General features: G+C 40.5%; 1 protein-coding gene across 3 annotated transcripts in view; it reads right to left on the bottom strand.

Moving 5' to 3' along the window:
* Positions 1–19,820, bottom strand: part of GRIK2 (glutamate ionotropic receptor kainate type subunit 2) — a 438,302-nt gene that overhangs the window by 4,436 nt on the left and 414,046 nt on the right. Inside the window, exons 16-17 of one of the 3 annotated variants that reach the window (XM_033143496.1) lie at positions 16,698–16,948; positions 4,146–4,323 (exon numbers count right to left, since the gene is read on the bottom strand). In XM_033143496.1, the coding sequence (XP_032999387.1) occupies positions 4,146–4,323; positions 16,698–16,948 (429 nt within the window). Of the gene's footprint in view, positions 1–4,145; positions 4,324–15,905; positions 16,509–16,697; positions 16,949–19,820 lie in introns of those variants that run through there. The other 2 variants (XM_033143498.1, XM_033143497.1) reach the window with 2 other exon arrangements.

The raw sequence follows: 19,820 nt of genomic DNA, 5'->3' as shown, positions 1-19,820 counted from the left end.
TGGGATGTTTGGATTTTGGAGAAGAGACATTTTTCCAACGGTAAACAGAAGAGGCAGAGATCCATGCTTACAAAATCCAAGCTTCATCTACTAGATCATAAATATGTAGCATGTCAAAGTATATTTTGTTATGTACTTAGTCATGTGGCAACAAAAGCCATCAAATACACCCACATTCTTCAGAACAAATGTTAACATTTGCGTCCCAACCCTCTTGGTTTTGGCATGCAACCGGGTAGTGTCATGAGCATGCACAGCCCTGTTCAAGTGCTTCAGCCACACTTCCCCATTGTGTTCCATGTCACAGGAAGTTTTAACTGATTTTGCCTATCTGCAGAATGAAATTTCTTTTTTTTAAAAAACACACACCACATTATGGTTAATATTCAGCACAGAAACATAGAGAATGAGAAAATATTTTCTGAAATATTTTATGAGACAGGCAACTTAAGACTATTTTTGGAGAAGATGTCTAGCAATGTAATCAAATCTTTTTTGACAACTTCAATTTGCCTTTCAAACTGCATTATTGTTAGAATAACTCCGAAAGGTTGGCAGGTGGAGCATCAGAAATCCGTCTGTAACTTGAGCTTTGTGAATATGTACAATACTCCCCCTTCCATTTAGTCTAGATGAAATAACCCTTTGCCCTTTACTTCCCTTCTATACTACAATGAGGTTACAAGAATACCAACCTTTATTGAATTTTGATATGTGCTGTAAAACAGCAACTGGCTTCCTGTAATGCTTCCAGAAAGTAAATGTTGCCTGAAAGTCACTCAAGATGTAATCAGATAGCAGATAATTTTAACATTCTTTGGCCATTAGTATGTTAAAATTGCTACAGTAAAATGAAGCCTTAGTCTTCATTTATAATCAGCATAAAGGAGCTTGCACTAAAGTTTTAATCAGCAATATCAGTGCATGCCCTTAGCCCACACACAGCTGGCCTGGTGCTCAGCTCCCTACATACACACACAAACAAAAGATGAAAGTGGTTTCCCTCTATCCGTAATTCTGCACAGGCACCAGTAGCCATAACAACCGCATCTTCCATGAAAAAGGAGAAATCTATGTCATTAAAGATAATGTGTTAGGAATATCAGACTGCAATGTTCACACTGACTGGTAGCACCTCTTGAGACTGGGAGTCTTCCCCCAGTCCTACCTGGAGAATGAACCTGGGACCTTGTGCATGCAAAAAGCAGATGCTCTACCACTGAACTGTGGCAGACATGGGGCACAGTGGTGCTGGAACAGAGTGTCTTTATGTATTGGCATGCGTCCTTTAAAAGAGAGGGGCAGGAAGGGGCCAGAGCAGATCAGGGAAGACTGCTTACACTTCTGGCCTGACAGCATGCAAGGGGAAACATCCCCCAACAGCAGTTTGATCCTAGCTTGGATCTTTAGCTTGGATCTTTTAGATCCAAGGCCAGCACACTGAACTAGAGCAGTGACAAGGGACTCGTCACAGGAGGTGCCAAAGTATCCTTCCCTTTGGCACCTCAGGCAAGCTATGCTGGGAGGTCATAAAGGGGACAGTGGCTGCTGCAGCCACTTCCCACTTCTCTGGTGACTGCTGAGCTAGAAAAGGCTAATATTTAAAAGAAGGGGAAGGTGGTGGATCTTGACATTTGCCATGGCAGGTCTAACACCACAAATGCAATGACTGCTATCAGGTATAGAATCCAGCATCTGTAGGGTAACATAAAGCATGTTACAATTGGTGAAGGATCATCGGTCAGACTGCTGGGAGAGTTACCCATCTCGTATTACTATTCCCTTTCACTTGTTCCTGCAACTCCGTAACTCTTGACTCCACGTCCTTCCTTCCATTCCAGCCAACAGCGTTGGCAATTCATATAGATTAGGTGTCAAGTTTTCATTGTTTTCCCTCCCTTTACAAATGTACTCAAGTTGCTGCCCAATGAACTGGATTTTCTGGCACACTGGACTGTCTGGCTAACGTAGTCTTCCTTATTTGTTGAAGTGCCATGGCAGCTCTGTACACACAGCAGGGATCATGTTATTTTGTCAAGCAGCTTTTTGAACATGTAGGAGATCTGATGCACACCTAGCTGATACACACATACAATGGTTTTTACACGTCTCTCATGCTAAGTGAACGGGGAAGCGAAGTGACTGCATGCACCACAACTGCGTGGGCATCTGATCTACACGTTCCACGAGGCACTTGATGGGTTAATATCTACAGGTGAAAAAGTGGAGAGTTTCATTTTTTTGCCTCCAATGATTAGTTGTGATTGGGCATTCCCACCAGTAAGTGTGCATCTCCTGTGGCGCATTTCCATCATTTAAAATGCTTTACCAACTATATTCTGTTTAATATTGCAAGTGTTAGATGCCACCTCAATGATTTCTATTGTGCCTTCTATATGATAAACGTTATTAAGATATTTCTGCATTTTGTTTATATTATAAAGTAGTATTTCTAGTTCAACATTCACTTACAAAGAAAATTAACAAAACACATATCTTGCCTAGTAGATATTACATGAAGGGGGGGAATCTAGCAAGGAATTCCCGCGCTTCTTTGTCTCTTGCTTTAATTCTGAATTGGCCTGCTATTATTTTCCCCCCTCTGGTTTTCTTAGAGAAACATATTCCAATTGTTTGCTCTGTTTAACATCTGTCTCCTCTTTACTTTGATGGAGTTCACACAAAATTGACTGTCAAAATCTAGTATGAATCTACAGGATTTGTTCAGAAGTTCATTACCTCCAGCCTTGCATGTCAGATATTATTTGAAGCCTTGTTAAAATTTCTTAACACAGTAATGGCAGTAATCCTGCAGCTTATAGCTGATGTTATGGGTCAATGTTCTAACATCTACCAGGACACGTCAATCAAAGTGCTTTTCATCTTCCTTCCTTCCTTTTTTTTCAAGTTGACTGGGAATAGATGTACAGTTCTGGTCTTAGCCTCCTTTCTAATCAGCTTCTACTTCCAAATACCATTTCCCCAAGGATATTTAATAGGGAGAGATAGTTTGGAGCTGTCAGTCTAGGTCTTTAAACCCAAAGGCAGAAATCGACCCTAAGGCAGTATTTAAATAGAAGATATACCATCTCTGATGTGAAGCACAGAATGTAAGGAAAAACTTAGGACGTCCGAGTGCCAAAAATTATTTTTGCTTTGTAGGTTTGATAACTACTGTATCTGTATCAGCTGCATTTATGTTTTAGAACACTGATGCCCATTTTGATAATGTCAGGTGATCTGACAGATATTCTAAAGAATTTACTAAATGTGGGAATTAGAAGCACTGAAAGAGCATATCTGAGAGCCAAAGAATGTGTTGCGTAGATGGACCCACCCTAAATTTCTAAACAATCAAAGACGCCACTTTCTATTCCAACACTAACAATGAACCAAACAAATCTTCATGAGATATGGGCTGATTCTCTTTTGGCGTTTCAAAAATTATACAACTATTTTCACTTAAGGTTTTTCTTATCCCTTTGAAATTTGACTGTACAGTGAGGCAAAGTAACTGACAGATTGACTACCCTCTTAATCCGTATAATATCAACGGAAGAAACCCATCTCCACAACAAAATAGTTTTCCTACAGCAATGCCACAATGTTCAGGCCTGCAGATGGTTGACAACCTGGGGAAGCTGCAATGATCTTTACCAAGAAGATGTAACAGGAGATTGATTCCTGACTAGTTCAGATAACTTTCTAGTTGTTTTTAATGTGATTGTGGATCACACTGTGAAGGCTCATGACCTTCAGGGACATATTCTAAGCTATCATTGGATATTCCAGAATGTTTAGGACCCTTTTTTTCTACATGCTGCCAAAGCTTTTCAAAGGAGAATAAGATACCACATTTCCTCCACTGGAAGATACTAGACCAATGCCTAGAGAACTATATACATTAATTTTCTGGTCTGCCAGTTTCTAGTCTCTTGTCTTTCTTTTACTAACAGCATTATATGTGAGGAGGAAAGCTGTGGCAAGGAAACTTTGGATATACCTGGCGTCTTCTGATGTCAATATTAGAGTGCAAGGCAGCTAAATTGATGCCATTAGTTGGTAAGATCCTCTTACTGACTGCTGCACAATGATTTGTCACTGCTGGACAACTTTTGATCAACTGAAGACCTTAGCTGACTCACCTGTAGATCTAGGTTGGGGTTGGTGGGACTGCACTTGTGTAGTTCCATTCTTCCCCCTCAGAGAGATCTCAGAGGATGATATTGGGCAATTGCTCACCTGCCCCGTGGTCTCTCTTTCATGCGGTATTCCACAAGGTTTCATTCTGTCATCTCTCCTTTCAACATGTATGTGAGGCCACTGGGGGAAGATAATGAAACAGTTTGGGCTGTGGTGCATCAGTGGGTAGAAGACACACAGCCCATCTTTTTCTCTCTCTTTCTTGACAAAGCAGAGTGATGAGGACACTAATGCTTCCAGGGCCATACATGCAGGTCAATCCAGAAAAGATTGAGATTAGACTGAACAAGTAAAAGACGATGTGGTGGTTATGGCAGTTTTCTTAGGTTCTGGATTAAACTTTTTTTTTTTCATTTCTGAAGTTCTTCCATTTTCTCAAGCGTGCTCCTGGCTGCATTAATGATGGGTAGAGTATTTTCTCACAGGAAATTGCCAAAGTCTTTCACATTCCACGAGGTCAACCATAAAGCCATTATGAAAATATAGCTAGATGCATGTGGTGGCAGAGTAATAAATAACAGGAGAGTGTAAAAACAATTGTCTGTCTGCTTCAAGGTGCACATCTAAGAAAAGATTCCAGTTCACTCAACGGGCCACATTTTATCCCCATTTAAAGCAAGACTGAGAGAATATGAGATATGCCTGTAAAGATTAAAGTCTTTTGTATCTTTAGATGTGTAGTGTGACAATTTATGGTGCTACTACTGAGCTTAATATTTTGCTAATTTAGGGGAGTGATGTTGATAAATTCATAGACCTTTATGGACTATGTTGGACAGAAGCATTCTCTTTTGAAATGTAATGCACTTCACCTACTTCACTTAAGAAGCTCTTCGGCAATATTTAGCTCTGCATAAGCAATGTCCCATTCACTGCAGTAGAGGGGCAATTGTGCACATAAGTAATTTTTTTAATGCTTGGCTCTTTCTGTGCCGCTAATGTAAACATATCTTGCACTAGGGTTAAAAGTTCCTATGCTGCCTGCAAAATATTGGTATTTCACAGCATATATCAGCAGTCTATTTATGAATGCTAAATTGCAATGCTATATAAATAGGGGTCAATATTTCCTAAATCCATGATGGAGTTTTCTTATGTATGTTATACATTAGCCTGATAATATAAAACAAGGAAGCTTCATAGAATCTCTCCTCGTTTTGTGTTGAGAACTGACTCTTTATCAATCATGCCTTTATAAACAGTCGCTCGGCACACCATTGGAAAAACCACACTAAGGAACCAGGCAGAAGGACCACCCACATATGTACTACTGTATGTGCAAGAGTGACAGTAACTTATGTTTTTAACTTCGTTTGTGGTGCACTTGCTAAACAGATTGCTGTAAGACAATGTAGCACCCAATTCTGTTCTCAGAACAACAGTAAGCAGCTTCTTTCTTTGCAACTGCAGAAAATGTAGTCACATCTGAGACAGGAAACAGTACATTAAGCTGAAGTGAGTCCCCAGGAGGTTTAAAAGAATACAATTTGGTTTATTTATCAGACACTATGGAGCAAGCAGTTAGTTCAGTACTGATAGTTACAATGGGAACAATAACAATACTTGACATTTGTATAGCTCAAATCCCTTCATGTACTATATCTCAGAAGATTTTAACAGTACCATCATGTTACAGATGGGAGAAATGGTAGCTAGCCTAAGGTTATTCATTGAGTTCATGCCTGAGAATCTAAGCTTTAGAGGACTCTGTGCTCTTGACTAGGAACAATGCTCTTGCTCATACATATATTGAGTGGATTTTCTGAACTGCAGTATGAAATAATTATTCTTATTCAGAAATAACTTTCCTGAAATATGAAATGAATGAGAAGCAGACTTTGCTGCACCCCCCCCCCTTGTTCCATTTTTCAATATCCTTTTACTAATAAGGACAAGAAACCAAAAGCTGGAACTCCCAGATTTCCAGCATGAGAATGAATACACGGTGCTCCCAGAGTTTGGTCACAACATGGATTTGTATAATTGCATTATGATCTCAGTGGTTTATTTTCAATTCCTTTTCTAATGATCCCTAACATGGAATTTGCCTTTATTTCACAGCTGCCACAAACTGTGTCAACATCATCTTCATCAATCTATCTACTACAACCTTAAGGTCTCATTCCTGGTCAGCTGTCACCACACTCCACAAGCGTAAGTGAAATTAGGATTCTTCACTCAATGTGCATCACTTTACAGTTGTTTACACTGCATTTGCCATTTTACTGCCCATTCACCCAGTTTGGAGAGATCATTTTGGAGCGCCCACAATCCCCTTTATTCTGACTGAATAATTTGGTATTATCAACAAACTTGATAATCCCACTGCTTACTCAATTCTAGATAAATTATGAAGAAGTTTAAAAGCACAGGTCCTAATACTAATTCTCAGGGGAACTCACTTTTTACATCTCTGCATTGGGAGAACGAACTGTTCTTTCCTTTCCTTTTCTTAACCTGTTAATGATCCATCAGAGGACCTCTCCTCTTACTCCATGACCACTAAGCGTTCTCAGGAATCCTTGATGAGGAACATTGTTGAAGGTTTTTGGAAGTCCAAGTACAATGTCACAAGGCTCACCTCTATCAGATGCTTGTTGATACTCTCAAAGATCTCTGAAAGGTTAATGAAGCATGGCTTACCATTGAAGAAGCCATTCTGGTTCTGCTTCAGCAATACGTACTCTAAAATATATGCTTCATAATTCTAATTCTATCTTTGAAAATGCTTTTTGTCAATTTTGCAGGAACAAATTTAAGCTAGCTGGCCTGTAATTTGCTAGATTCCATCTTTATCCCTCTTTTTAAATTGCTTTATGTTGGTCAGTTTCTAATCTGGTATGGAAGCTGATCTTAGAGCCATATTTACATTTATTTTGGTAGTAGTAGTAATATACTACCTCACCCTTTGTCTGACAGGGACTCAAGTCAATTTACCATTTGAGTTCTTTAAGCTCTCTCAGATGGATACCAACTTGGACTTGGTGATTTCTCAAGTTTTAATTTGTCAGCAAGGCCTAGAACTTTGCCTTTAGTACCGTCTGTTTGCTCAGCTTCTCAGACCCCCCCCCTTCCTGTGTAAGTTAATTTGGGCCTTGGGATCTGGTCTCTATATTTTGCTGTATGTTTTTAACATGCTACTCAATGGGCACAGAAAGCAGATCATCTGCGCCCCCCCCCCCGCCCCAGGACAGTTCAAGCTAGGTGTCTAAATGTGAACTTCTGCCTGGGTAAATCTATATTACATGAATAAAAGGGTATTATAGCGAAGTCCCGTACTACCCCTCACCTGCCCACACATAGCAAGAAAGAATTACTCTGAGGCAACCAAGCTGAGAAGCATTTGTAATTGGGAATGAGAATTTTTAAAATCTCCTTCAGGCTGCCCAGTGTGCCACTGTCTAACATAGATATGGCTACAAAAAGGAATGAGGGGGAAATTCAGTTTAGTTTGTATTTTAGTGTAAACTTACCGTATTTTTTGCTCCATAAGACGCACTTTTTTCCTCCTAAAAAGTAAGGGGAAATACCTGTGCGTCTTATGGAGCGAATGGTGGTCCCTGGAGCTGAATTGCCCAGGGGCCAAAAGCAGATTGTGCTTTTTATTTTACAAAGAGAAAAGGGAGTGTTGAAAGGACCCCGCTCAGCAGCTGATCAGCAGGAGATCGGGAGAGAGATAAGAGTCCCCGGCTCCCTTTCAGCCCCGCCCTCCTTTGTTGAATGTGCTGCAGAGGGAGGCTGTTTGTTTCCCCAGGACATGTGACTGGCTGATTAGATTATCTGTCTGAAAACAGTAGAAATGGCTCCCTTTCCTTAAGATTTTTCAGAAATGTGAGTTAAACCCCATAAAAATGGGGCTTTTCCTCTTTGCTTTTCCCCCTTTGCAAAAGGAGCTTTGCTTTTCTCCCTTTGCAAAAAAAGCTGCAAAACCTTTAGCTGATCCTCAAACCAAAAACAAAATAAAAAAACCCCCTAGGGCTTTTCCCTTTGCAAAAAAAGCTGCAAAACTTTTAGCTGATCCTCCAGAAAAAACCCCCAAAACCCCAGGGCTTTTCCCTTTGCAAAAAAAGCTGCAAAACATTTAGCTGATCCTCAAAAACAAAACAAAACAGGGCTTTTAGAGGAGGAAAACCAGAAAAATATTTTTTTTCTTGTTTCCTCCTCTAAAAATGAGGTGCGCCCTATGGTCCGGAGCGTCCTATGGAGCGAAAAATACGGTAATTTGCAATTCCCCAAACAATATGCAAACAGAGACTCGCCTATCCTTTGAAATTTGCACTTGTTCAAATTTGATAATGCAGTTCATCAACCAAAAAGTCAATGCATATTTTAGGGGAAAGTGTGTCTCAAAATGCATATATTATTGAAAGCAAGTTGCAAAAATGCATTATACTAGGGGACATGGCTTGCCAAAATGTTTGTTTTAGCCAAAACTGCATATAAATATATGTATATTCTGAGAAATAGGTACTGAAATGCTGTTTAATTTTTGTTGGTAAAATAAGCAGCTGAGAGAAACCAGAACTGACATACCTGTCTATCCTTATATGTGACTTAGCAGGCTAGATAGTAAAAATAAATAAATCTGTGGGTTAGTAGGTTTTGTGGTCTTTTTTAAGGCTGAGAAAGCATTTTCAATATTTGAAAAGCAGATTGCAGGGTGAGGTTGAAACTACTACACTAGTTAGGAAACTAGGCTGCTACCGCTTACTGGAAGGAAGAGGATAACAGGGAGATCAGGGCAGTGCAAATACACTGATAGGAATGCTGGCTTGGCTCCACGGGTGCTGAGCTCCTCCCCGTTGCTTTGATCCTCCTCCTCTCATTCCTGGTAAGCAACAGTGATCCACCTGCCTGGATGCTAGCAACCACTGCTGATATTAAGTCTGATATCTTACATACTGTATTATTATGCTTTTATCCTGTCCTCCTTCAAGGAGCTCAAAGCACTGGGAATGTTTCCCTTGCAAAGTAGCCTTGACTATTAGAGAATGTGTAACCCAAGATAAGGGACACGGGTGGCGCTTTGGTCTAAACCACTGAGCCTAGGGCTTGCCGATTGGAAGGTGGGCGGTTCGAATCCCCACGACGGGGTGAGCTCCTGTTGCTCGGTCCCTGCTCCTGCCAACCTAGCAGTTTGAAAGCACATCAAAGTGCAAGTAGATAAATAGGTACCACTCCATCGGGAAGGTAAATGGCGTTTCCGTGTGCTGCTCTGGTTCGCCAGAAGCGGCTTAGTCATGCTGACCACATGACCCAGAAGCTGTCTGCGGACAAAATGCCGGCTCTCTCGGCCTATTGAGCGAGATGAGCGCTGCAACCCCAGAGTCATCTGCGACTGGACTTAACAGTCAGGTGTCCCTTTACCTTTAACCCAAGGTAACCCCCTCATTTCATGGCTGTGTAGAAATTTGAGCACCGCTCTCCTTGTCAAACACACAGCACCTCACTGGCTCTCTGTGTTAAAAGTATGGCATCCACTTTTTTTGTCATGCAGTTGTATGTGCGCTATGTAGGCGTTAATCCACACCACATCAAATCAGTTATATTAACAATAAACAGATTGGTAATTGTTTAACGTGGGTTTGGTTTCTCAAATTGCTTAGTCAATGGCCTCTAAGTGCCAGCATAATGTTACAACCAAGGAACGGGTTGTTTGCTAACAGAAGCAATTATAAAATGCAAATGGTTCTGCACTTACTGCCAAGGTTGTTTTAGAAAACAAATGTCTGCTTAATAACGTGTCTCCAAGAAGATTACATAATTATGTGTTTGCATTATAAAAGATAAGGCAAGAAGAAAATGTTGGACTTCATTTCTCTATATACTGTATTTGCACTTGTTTGTCATCATGCTGACAAATGCATGTGTGGTAGGAGCAAGTGAGCAGGCAGACAGGTGGCCCAAGCAGGCCTTCCTACTCTCCCCCTGTCACTGCCACCAAACTACCACCACCAAAAGGAAACCTGCAGATGCAGACTTCTTCCTGGTGGTGGTGTGGCAGGTGCAATGATACAGGAAGCATGTGGAGGAACACAGCGATAGGATGTTGTGGGGGAGGAGCTGGGCAATTGTGCATAGGGGAAGGATGTTGGGTGAGATCTAAAGGGAGGTGAGTAGCAACGGGGTGGATTAAGGGGGTAGGCAGGCTGGCAAGGAATGCAAAGAGGAGGAGTAGCCTCTTGTTGTTGTTTTTAAAGGGGGGAATGAACCAAATGTTTTAGGACATTGGCCTGGATCTGAAGTTGCTTCCAGTTGTGCAATGAGGGTTGCTGGTCTGCTCCTCCAGTCGGAGGTGTGCAATACAGCACAAAGGAAGCCACCACCCCCTTGACTTCCAGTACAGATTAGAAATCCCCGTTTGACATTTCATGGTTATTCATTCTCCTCTTTTCTTGTATGTTCTGCTTCAACTCAAACCATACATTTGCCAAGTTGATTTTCATTCTGTCAACCCATAGCTTTGTGCACAGCAAAAAAGTGACCACTTTAATCATACATAAACAACTATAATGTTGCAGAGAAAACAACATTTAGCACTTAAGCAGCTTTTGTTTCATGGTATATAACAAATACATTCAAGTTTTCCTCAACTGTAGACATAGTCCATAGGTAAGAGTGTCAGCTTGGCCCCGCAACCATGGGTGCCATGTAGCTTGCATGGCCCTGACACCATAATTTGTGGGTGCCAAGTCTCTTCATAGGCAATTCTGTGGGTGCTTGGGCACCCAGGGCCCAGGGAGTTGGCACCTATGTCCTATGTTTGTTTTAAATCTCAGTAAAATCTTCTGCTATTACTGTTCTGATGCCATTAAATGCTAGAATCCTGAACTAGAGATCTGCTAGGAAAGCAGTTTTTGTAGGGATCCCTTTCCACTAGAGTAGACTGCAGCTACATTCATGGATATTGGTATCATAACCAGACCTGTACGCTACCCCAGACTGTATCTTCAGAAAGGATATTCTGCTCATTTGCTTATATCTTCTTCGATCAGGGAATTATGAGGGAAAGGTAAGGGGGTTTAATTAAATCCTAAAGTTCCATCTACTAACTCCCCCAACTTAATTTGAAAGACCCAACAGATTTCTAAAAATATTAACTACAGGGCAGCACAAAAGACAAGGACATAATTCCAGGATACAGTCTGAAGGCACACAAAGTTAGCATGTTGCTCAAGTTAAGTACATCTGGTCAGTGCATAGATATGTGACTGCCTGGGCTCCATGTGTTTGTCCCCTTGGGTATCATGATAGAAAAAAGTGAAAGATAAATGTTCAATAATAATAATAATCAGCCCCCTCTAGCCCCCCTATAATTCAAGCACTGATCAAGGGAAAGCAAGCTTGTTTTGAGTACAACTTATATCAGAATTCAGTCTCTTATCTGCAAAATGTTTGATACCTTCAGATCTGAATGTTTGTACTGATCTCCCAGTGAAATAAGACCCTGCTGAAACTTTTCAAACAAACAACCTAGAAACTATGTCACAGGTTGGCAGGTTCTCTCTGATCAAGTTAGTCTTGTCTTTCTTTTTTTAAAAAAGCATTAAAATAGACATTCCTTGCTGTCTAAAGAAAGCTGTTGTCAAAATGAACATCTAAAGCATTCATACTGTTGTTTGACTGTGCTTCTCGCCCCAAACATGTACTTCCCCCCATGATTTTCCTTCCCTCAATAAAACCTGATGCAATAAATAAAAATAAAAATACAGCGATTCAGCTGTCACTTATTCAATCTTTTATCATGCATATGTGGGCATGTTTTGTTTACTTCCTGAGCCAGACTGTTTTCCTACAACTTGTCATTAATGATGTTTTGTAATTTTGTAATGGTATAGCAGAGCACAAAAAGTATCCTATAGATTGTTGGTCTGGTCCTCTGTGCCAGCACATAAGACTCTCCAGAACAGAATAAAGTGGCAGAGGACCATAGATAGATAGATATTTTAAAGCACACAAACAAGACAAGCACCAGATCGGGGAAAAGTAAATTCATGTCATATCCTTCATAAGATTACTGACTTGTTTGAAATGTGCATTTGCATATCATGTCATATTTGGCAAACATATTGGCATTGCTGCCATACAATAATCATGATTTAAAGGAAAGGAGGTATTCCACAAGCTAATCACAATAATCTCACCCATAGCAACAACACTTGCACATTTTACACCTGTAGTGGCCAATACTAGTGCAAATCAGAAACCTATGGTAGCCTATGGTAGCATGAATTGAATGTAATACCAACTGAAGTAGGCTGTTAAAGGCCTTTGTGAAAATACAAAATAGCTTTCCTATTGTTGGTTCCTTTGGCCACCAGTAAGTTCAAGGACCCTCTCTTTACATGTTCCTCAGCTCCCCTTCTGTTGGTAGCAAAAAATATTAGGATGCACTGGAGCTTGGAGAACTGCAAACACTGGTGACATGTTTGCATGTTTCCTAGGCTTAATTCATGCATCCGCTTGCAAAAATCAAATCAAACCCAGTCAACCTGCATCTTCAACGGGAATGTTTATAGATACATAAACCTGACTTGTAGTGATGACTATTTCACTCACATGATAAGCCACTGAGAACTAGTGTCACACTGTTAGGCATAAGTCTTGAGAATCAAGAAAGGGTCAATGAAGTGGTAGATGCAAAGTATTTACATTTACAACTCCATTCATAATTCTTGTCTTTGAAACTGAATCCACGTGGTGACCAAGAGTGGGAAATATTTGTGTGTACTGGCTTGTCAAATGGATATGCTTTCAGAATATTGTTTGATAAATCTAATGGGGTGTCCATAGCACTGTCTAGTCCTGTCGTATTGGATGAGTTTCAGTTACTAAGGCTCGAGGATGTGGACAAGATGTTTGGATCAGTCAAGGTGGACCCTTACCCCTCTTGTTTTCCTCACTTACTGGGGTTCCTCCCAGTGGAACCTCATGGAAATGTGCTGCAGTTTCTGGACAGTCTTCAAGCCCCAAGTAGAGAATGCTACAGTATCAAGTAATAATTATGTTCTGGAAACTGATCTTTAGGACAAGCCAACACACATAATATTTAAGCCACCACATGGAGCCAGCTTTGATCTATCTTCATTGGCTGTCACTGTGCGAGAAGCAGTCTGTGGCTAAAAGTACTCAGGCATGATCAAAGCACACTCTCCATTGATGAAATGACAAGGCTGAAATGGATATGCCATGTGTCACTCATGGAATCTGAATAAAGTGGAAGCCAAATAGTCCAGGTAGAATTCCCCATTCTCTCAACCACATGCTCACACCACTAAACTCCATACAGAATAATTCAGACATCCACATCTGGGTGTAACAAAAACAGAGGCAAGAATTCACCAAGGTGCCTAATATCAGACATGCTCAAACAATTCAAGGGAAATTTTAGTACAATGTCTGAACTGATTTGTAAGATTAGACCACTGCAAGAGGCTGCAATTTTCCAACTTTATATACTTTTTTGGATGCATCCAGAAGTCATCCGGTTCAAAAAATATTTCAAAATGTCAAGTAAGATGCATCTAAGCCATTTAAAATGCAATTTCATTAGGATAACAAAACTCACAATAAAAATGATTCAACTTTATATATAAATTAAAGTTTGTTTGTTTGTTTTTTAAAAAAATACAGACCAACTGATACAAAAAATACTGCCACATTATCTGACACATTAATTTTTCTTTAAAAAATGGATAAAGCCATTGTGATGTACATCAATTATTTAAAATGAGCAGTCATTTTCTAAAATAAGAAATTGGTCTCAGTGATTAAAAGGAAAGCTGCAAAATTAGCTTGACAGAATTAATCATCCTACATGATTAGAGAGGAGCTGAATTTTTACTTAATAAATTCTTACTAAAGCACAGTTTAATGAAACACATACATGTTCAAATAATCCATAAGGAACTTGTGACCTCACCCAATCTTAAGGTTTAACATCAAAAATTCCTCCAACAGTACATTATATTAAAAAAATAAGATATGTATTAATGCTGGAAGTAAATTGGGCTGGATCCTACACACATTTACTTGTGCCAGTGAAATCAGCAAGGTTACATCACAACTAAATGCGGTCAGGATAGAGGTTACTTTATGGGTGCTTCCAGATTGGGACCTTAAATCATGAACAGGTTGCTCAGATCCATTTGTGTCTGTCTGGCATGGAATCATATAGAGCTGGAAGGGACCCTACCACACAGGAATATGCAGCTATCCCATACAGGGCTCAAACCTGCAACCCTTATGTTATCAGCACCATGCTGTAACCAAGTAAGCTTCCACAAATTCTCATTTTTTCAGTCATACATATGCATGGTTAGCCTGCTACTTGCCCTCCAGACTAGTGAGTGGAGTTTGATAGAATATATCTGGAGGTATCTCCTCTCCCCTAAGTACCACCTCCTCCTACTCTCCATTGCCTTGTTATTCCTGTTCTGGGCATGCACAGATGTATTCGTATTGTGTGCATGCGCCTTAACAAAAAAATCCAGGATGTGTGCAAGAAAAAATGTTACCAGCCTTATTTACACAATGAGGAGTTTTGGGGGGAGGGGTTTATAATAATAATACTGTTTACTTGACCAAGTCTTACACAAAAGTTTTAAGAAGTTTTGAAAATGTCCTCTGCATTATATTATTATTGCTAATTATTATTAATTAGTATTAATCAATAATTTATTATTCTCATTCCAATGTATTATTATCATCACACCAATGCACGCTGCATGATGACAGTCTCTGAGGTAATTCATCTGCATGTACTGTGTGAAGACTTTGACCTAACAGCCTTTCCTAATGTTTATTGAAATTCAAACATGCCTTCCCCATGCGGTAATGAGTGGAGCAAGGGACCCTTGATTCATTTGGATTGTTGGAAACAACATGGGTATATTGTACATTAAATACTACCCACTGAAACCACCCCACCCATGTGATAAATAACCTGCTCCCTGCAAAAAATAATAATACTACAGTGGTACCTTGGTTCTCAAACTTAATCCATTCCAAAAGTCTGTTTGACTTCCAAAATGTTTGAAAACCAAGGCGTGGCTTCTGATTGGTGCAGGCGCCCCGGAAACAATAGCCGACAGCCGCATCAGACATTCGGCTTCCGAAAACGTTTGAAAACCCGGAAAACTTAATTCCGGGTTTTTGGTGTTTGGGAACCAAGGTACCACTGTAGTCAGCTCCCTAAAACAGCCTTGACTTCTTGGTAGTGGGGCCATCCCTGTGGAACACCCTCCCTTCAGATGTCAAAGAGAAAGAACTACACAGCTTTTAGAAGACATCTGAAGGCAGCCCTGTATTGGGAAGTTTGTAAAGCAGCCAGATGGGCAGAGTATTATTATTATTATTATTATTATTATTATTATTATTATTATTGCCCTATATCAAATTATTTTTACTTATTACATTTTCTTCAGGAAGCAGACATCTGAATCAAATGTAAAGGGGGGGAAAGATAGGGTGGGAAGACATTCTGATGTCACTGTCTGGATTCTACAAAAAAAAAAAAAAAACTTGCATGCATGAGCAACACTGATTTCACAATAAACTGCCACCTGGAAGCACCCTATATCAGTGCAAATTCAGAAGTCCCAAAACTATTAAAATTAGTTTATATTATCCATAGCATCTGAAAAAGGGGTAAAAAATCTACACACATACGGTTCTTGGATTTACTACCAATTTGAATAAAAGTAACAATAATAAAAATGGGAATGTAAGGAAGTCACAAGCTCCTCAATTATGCATGACATATTTTCTGCAAGTTGTAAAAATGTATATTCAAAGTAAGGCATAAAAACAGATGACATAATTTAGCTCAGATTTATATATTACATATATACACATAAATATTATTAAAACATAAATTATATGGATGCTTATGTTTCAAAAAGTAGTCATCCATCCACTTGTCGATCCAGTATAGAGTAAGTTCAACATTCTGAATTTTAAAACTGGAATGTGTCCAAGTTACAAGGTATAAAATCATAATCAGTAGTAAATCCTTCATATATTGATCTAAATGCTTTTCCAGATGCTACCACCATAAGTTTCAAGAGTAAACATCTTCCAGAAAGGACATATAGAAATAAATTTTCTAGACTTCTGACTTTGGACTGAAAGAAGGTTGTGCCACTTAAACACAGATCTATCTGTAGAAGGTTAATTGTTTCCCATTACAGATTTCGCTTTCTTCTTCATCCATAAAATTAACTGCAGTGAACTTCCAGGAGCAAAAAGGTGTCTTTTTTCAAGCTTGAATAAGAGGAGAAATAGTCACTTGTCCTGAAAGCTGGCTACAATTAAAAATATTGAAGACAAATTAAAAGTTGTATAAAGATGACAGCTCCAGTGCTCATTGACTACGACCTTCAATGACATGTGCTAGACTATTAAAGACATCAGAATGGCTTTTCAGTTGGTTGCCCAGAGGGCTACGAGTACATCATCATGGAAGAATTAATGGCGAAAAGGACAATATTTACCTTTTCCAACTGGGCATTTTTTTTGGATTTGTACAAAAACTCCCCCACTGCCACAAAGACGGAAAGAACCAGTCCTGCTGCCAATACGATGAAGATGCCACCAATGTTTTGTACTCCAAGGGCACTTGCATCTTTGCTCTCCTCTTCCGGGCAACCATTGCCTCGCCACCACTTCTCCTTCATCATGTGGAGCTTGCCTTCTTCTTGCAGGTGGAGAATTGCGATGGTTATTTTGTCTCTGTAGGGGGACCCTGCAAGAGGGAACACATCAGTTAATGAGTCATGCTTGCAAAGCCTTCATCCTGTTTCATAGTTATAAGTCGGACCCTCCGACAAAATGTTGCTGTGGGGAATGCTTCTGCTAATTAATAAAATCATCATCATCAACATCATCATCACTCTGGGCTTCCAACAAAACATTAAAATACAATAATTCATCAGATATTAAAAGCCTCCCTAAACAGGGCTGCCTTCAGATGTCTTCTAAAAGTCAGATAGTTGTTAATTTCTTTGACATCTGATGGGAGGGTATTCCACAGGGCGGGCGCCACTCTATTTCACCCCATCCCCTAAAAAACCCTCCACAGTTGGTACTCAGTCACCACTGAGTATGCTTGGTCCTTGTTCCACTGTGAGGGTTTGGGGGGCAAGTGAGATAGGATGGACACAATAATGCTCAATACCAGCTGCATTAAACTTTTGGATTTCTGCACTGGTTTCTATAGGGAGCTGCCACTTGCATACTGAGGCTCCGTGACCACCCTGCTCCCTAAAGTGCAAATAACTAGACAACACATGGTCTATTGGTTTTGGGATCAAAGGCATGGTAAGAGAACGGCTAATGGCCACAGAGGCCGGTCATTTAAACTTCCTTTGGGTGAGGCACCAAGGATTTCAATTGGTTGGTTGGTCCTGCACCCAGGGGAACTCTCACTAACCCCTGCTGCCATTGGCCCAGTGGTGGCAGCAAGACGATCTGGCCTGCAATAGGCTGGTTTACCAGGAGGGCCTAGGGCCTGCTCATATAGCCACCCGCTCAATAATGGACGAACTTCCATATCTGGGCACATTTAAAGGTAAGGTCACAGTTTGAACCAGGAAATGGCCTATTTAGACACTTGAGATTTTGTCATTCCCCTTTTTTATATTTATATGCCTCTCCCTCCTGCTATCCCAGATAAAACCTTTCTATTTATATACGGTTTCCCATTTCTGCCCCCTCTCAAAAGTGAGTAAGTATTTTGTGGTCAATGGGCCACAGAATTTGGCTGTAGCTCTCTCTCTCTCTCTCTCTCTCTCTCTCTCTCTCTCTCTCACACACACACACACACACACACACATCCCCTTTAATTTGCTGAAAACTCTCATGCATGGGTGTTGTTTTGGCTACACAAATGTGACCATTTCAAGACTTGAGTATATAGATTTGAAACTTGCCTATGTAATACTTGCAGTTTGATATAAATATTGCTACCCACTGTTTCTTTCTCTTCTTGACATGAGATGTATCATAGGAATGACATTCTTTGCCAATAAACTTGTAGGAGAACAGGTGATAGAACCTCTAATCTGGAGCCTCAAGCACCCAGTAATGTGTAAAAAGAATGCCGTGCCTGGTAGCATCACTCTAAACTTCTCCCAATCTGACACTGTCGTCTGTCCTCCCCACCCCCTTTCCATAGAGACGCTGCACTTTCTCAATTTGATTTTTCCTTGATTTGTTTCTGTCTCACAGTGCAGTATGAGGAACTTGGGCTGGCTTAAGGCATTTTGCTGCCTGAGACACCGAGAAAAGGGGATCTCTCACTATTCCATGTATAGAAGTTGACCAGACTGGCGGCTGGATCTTATTTCAACAGTGGTGACAAAATAGCACCCTTCACTGAAATAAGGAGGGCAGGCTAGCTTAGGGGGCACAGAGCTGGCTGCACAGCACACACAGCTAAGTCCACTCACTACCTGCTGCCTTGCTCTGCCTAATAGTCAGGTGTCCCCAGCGTAGGTGTGTAAGTGTGTGCCCAGAGGCTTTTTAAATTGTGGCCTCTGCAATTCTATCAGCGCTCTGCTACCTCAAGTGCCAATCTTCCACCCCACCTCTTCCCATCTGACTAGTCTTGAAAGACCATTTATTATGTAGAGGGTTTGTTTTTAATTTTAATGAGATATTGTTGTTGAGGGCTTTTGGGAAGCAGTGCCCCGAGAGTCGGCATTTTTGCAAATTATATGAATTAATAATGTGAGCAAAGAAGGGTTTTATTTTTGGCAGAGCGTAATCCCTGACATAAGCACTTTTCATGCTGAGACTTTGGATGGAAGCAGCAATACTTGCTTAAAAACGCGTCATGTGACAGCAGGGCAGCAAGTATGCACAGAGGTGGCCATCAACAGCCTCTAGTCACTCTGTAAAACCCAACACTACAAACTCTCTATAACCATTCAGAAACCCAGGGCACTTCCAGAATGGAAGCTAAAGGTGGCTGTCTAGGGGTTACAACTGCTACACGGATTCACCTTTTGTCCCATGTTTAGGGAGAAAATGTGAAGTTCTACACTTTCGCAGGAAGAACAAGCTGCACAAATATAAGATGGGAGATACCTGGCTTTCCAGTAGCACATGGGAAAAGGATCTAGGAGTCTTAGTAGACCACAAGTTTAACCTGAGTCAACAGTGTGTTGCAGCACTTTGGGTTCAGTCAGTCAACCAGCTACAAATCTACCTAACAGTTACCTCATGCAGCCCACCTTTTACCAGCTTCTCTACTAGAATATCATGGGGGCCCTTGTCAAAAGCCTTACTGAAATCAAGATACATCAGCATTCCCCTGATCCACCAGGCTTGTAATTCTATCAGGGGGGGGGGGGGAACGAGATTCATCTGGCATGACTTGTTTTTGAGAAACTCACCACCCTGAAGCCAACAGCACTTACTGGTAATCCAAAAATTATTCTAAGAGCCATTGAGATGAGTCAGTAACTAGTGTGCAGCACATTTAGTGCAAAGATAGCATAAATGGCACACTCATGCCAATAGTAAGATCTAATGCCAAGCCATCTCTTCCCACACATGAACATGTGGTACTTCGACGTAATCCCAGTATATACGTCAATATCTTTTCTAACTAG

Source organism: Lacerta agilis, chromosome 3, assembly GCF_009819535.1.
Source record: "Lacerta agilis isolate rLacAgi1 chromosome 3, rLacAgi1.pri, whole genome shotgun sequence".
NCBI lineage: Eukaryota > Metazoa > Chordata > Lepidosauria > Squamata > Lacertidae > Lacerta > Lacerta agilis.
Note: the sequence above shows the minus strand (reverse complement) of the source record. Positions and strands in the feature narration are given on the sequence as shown.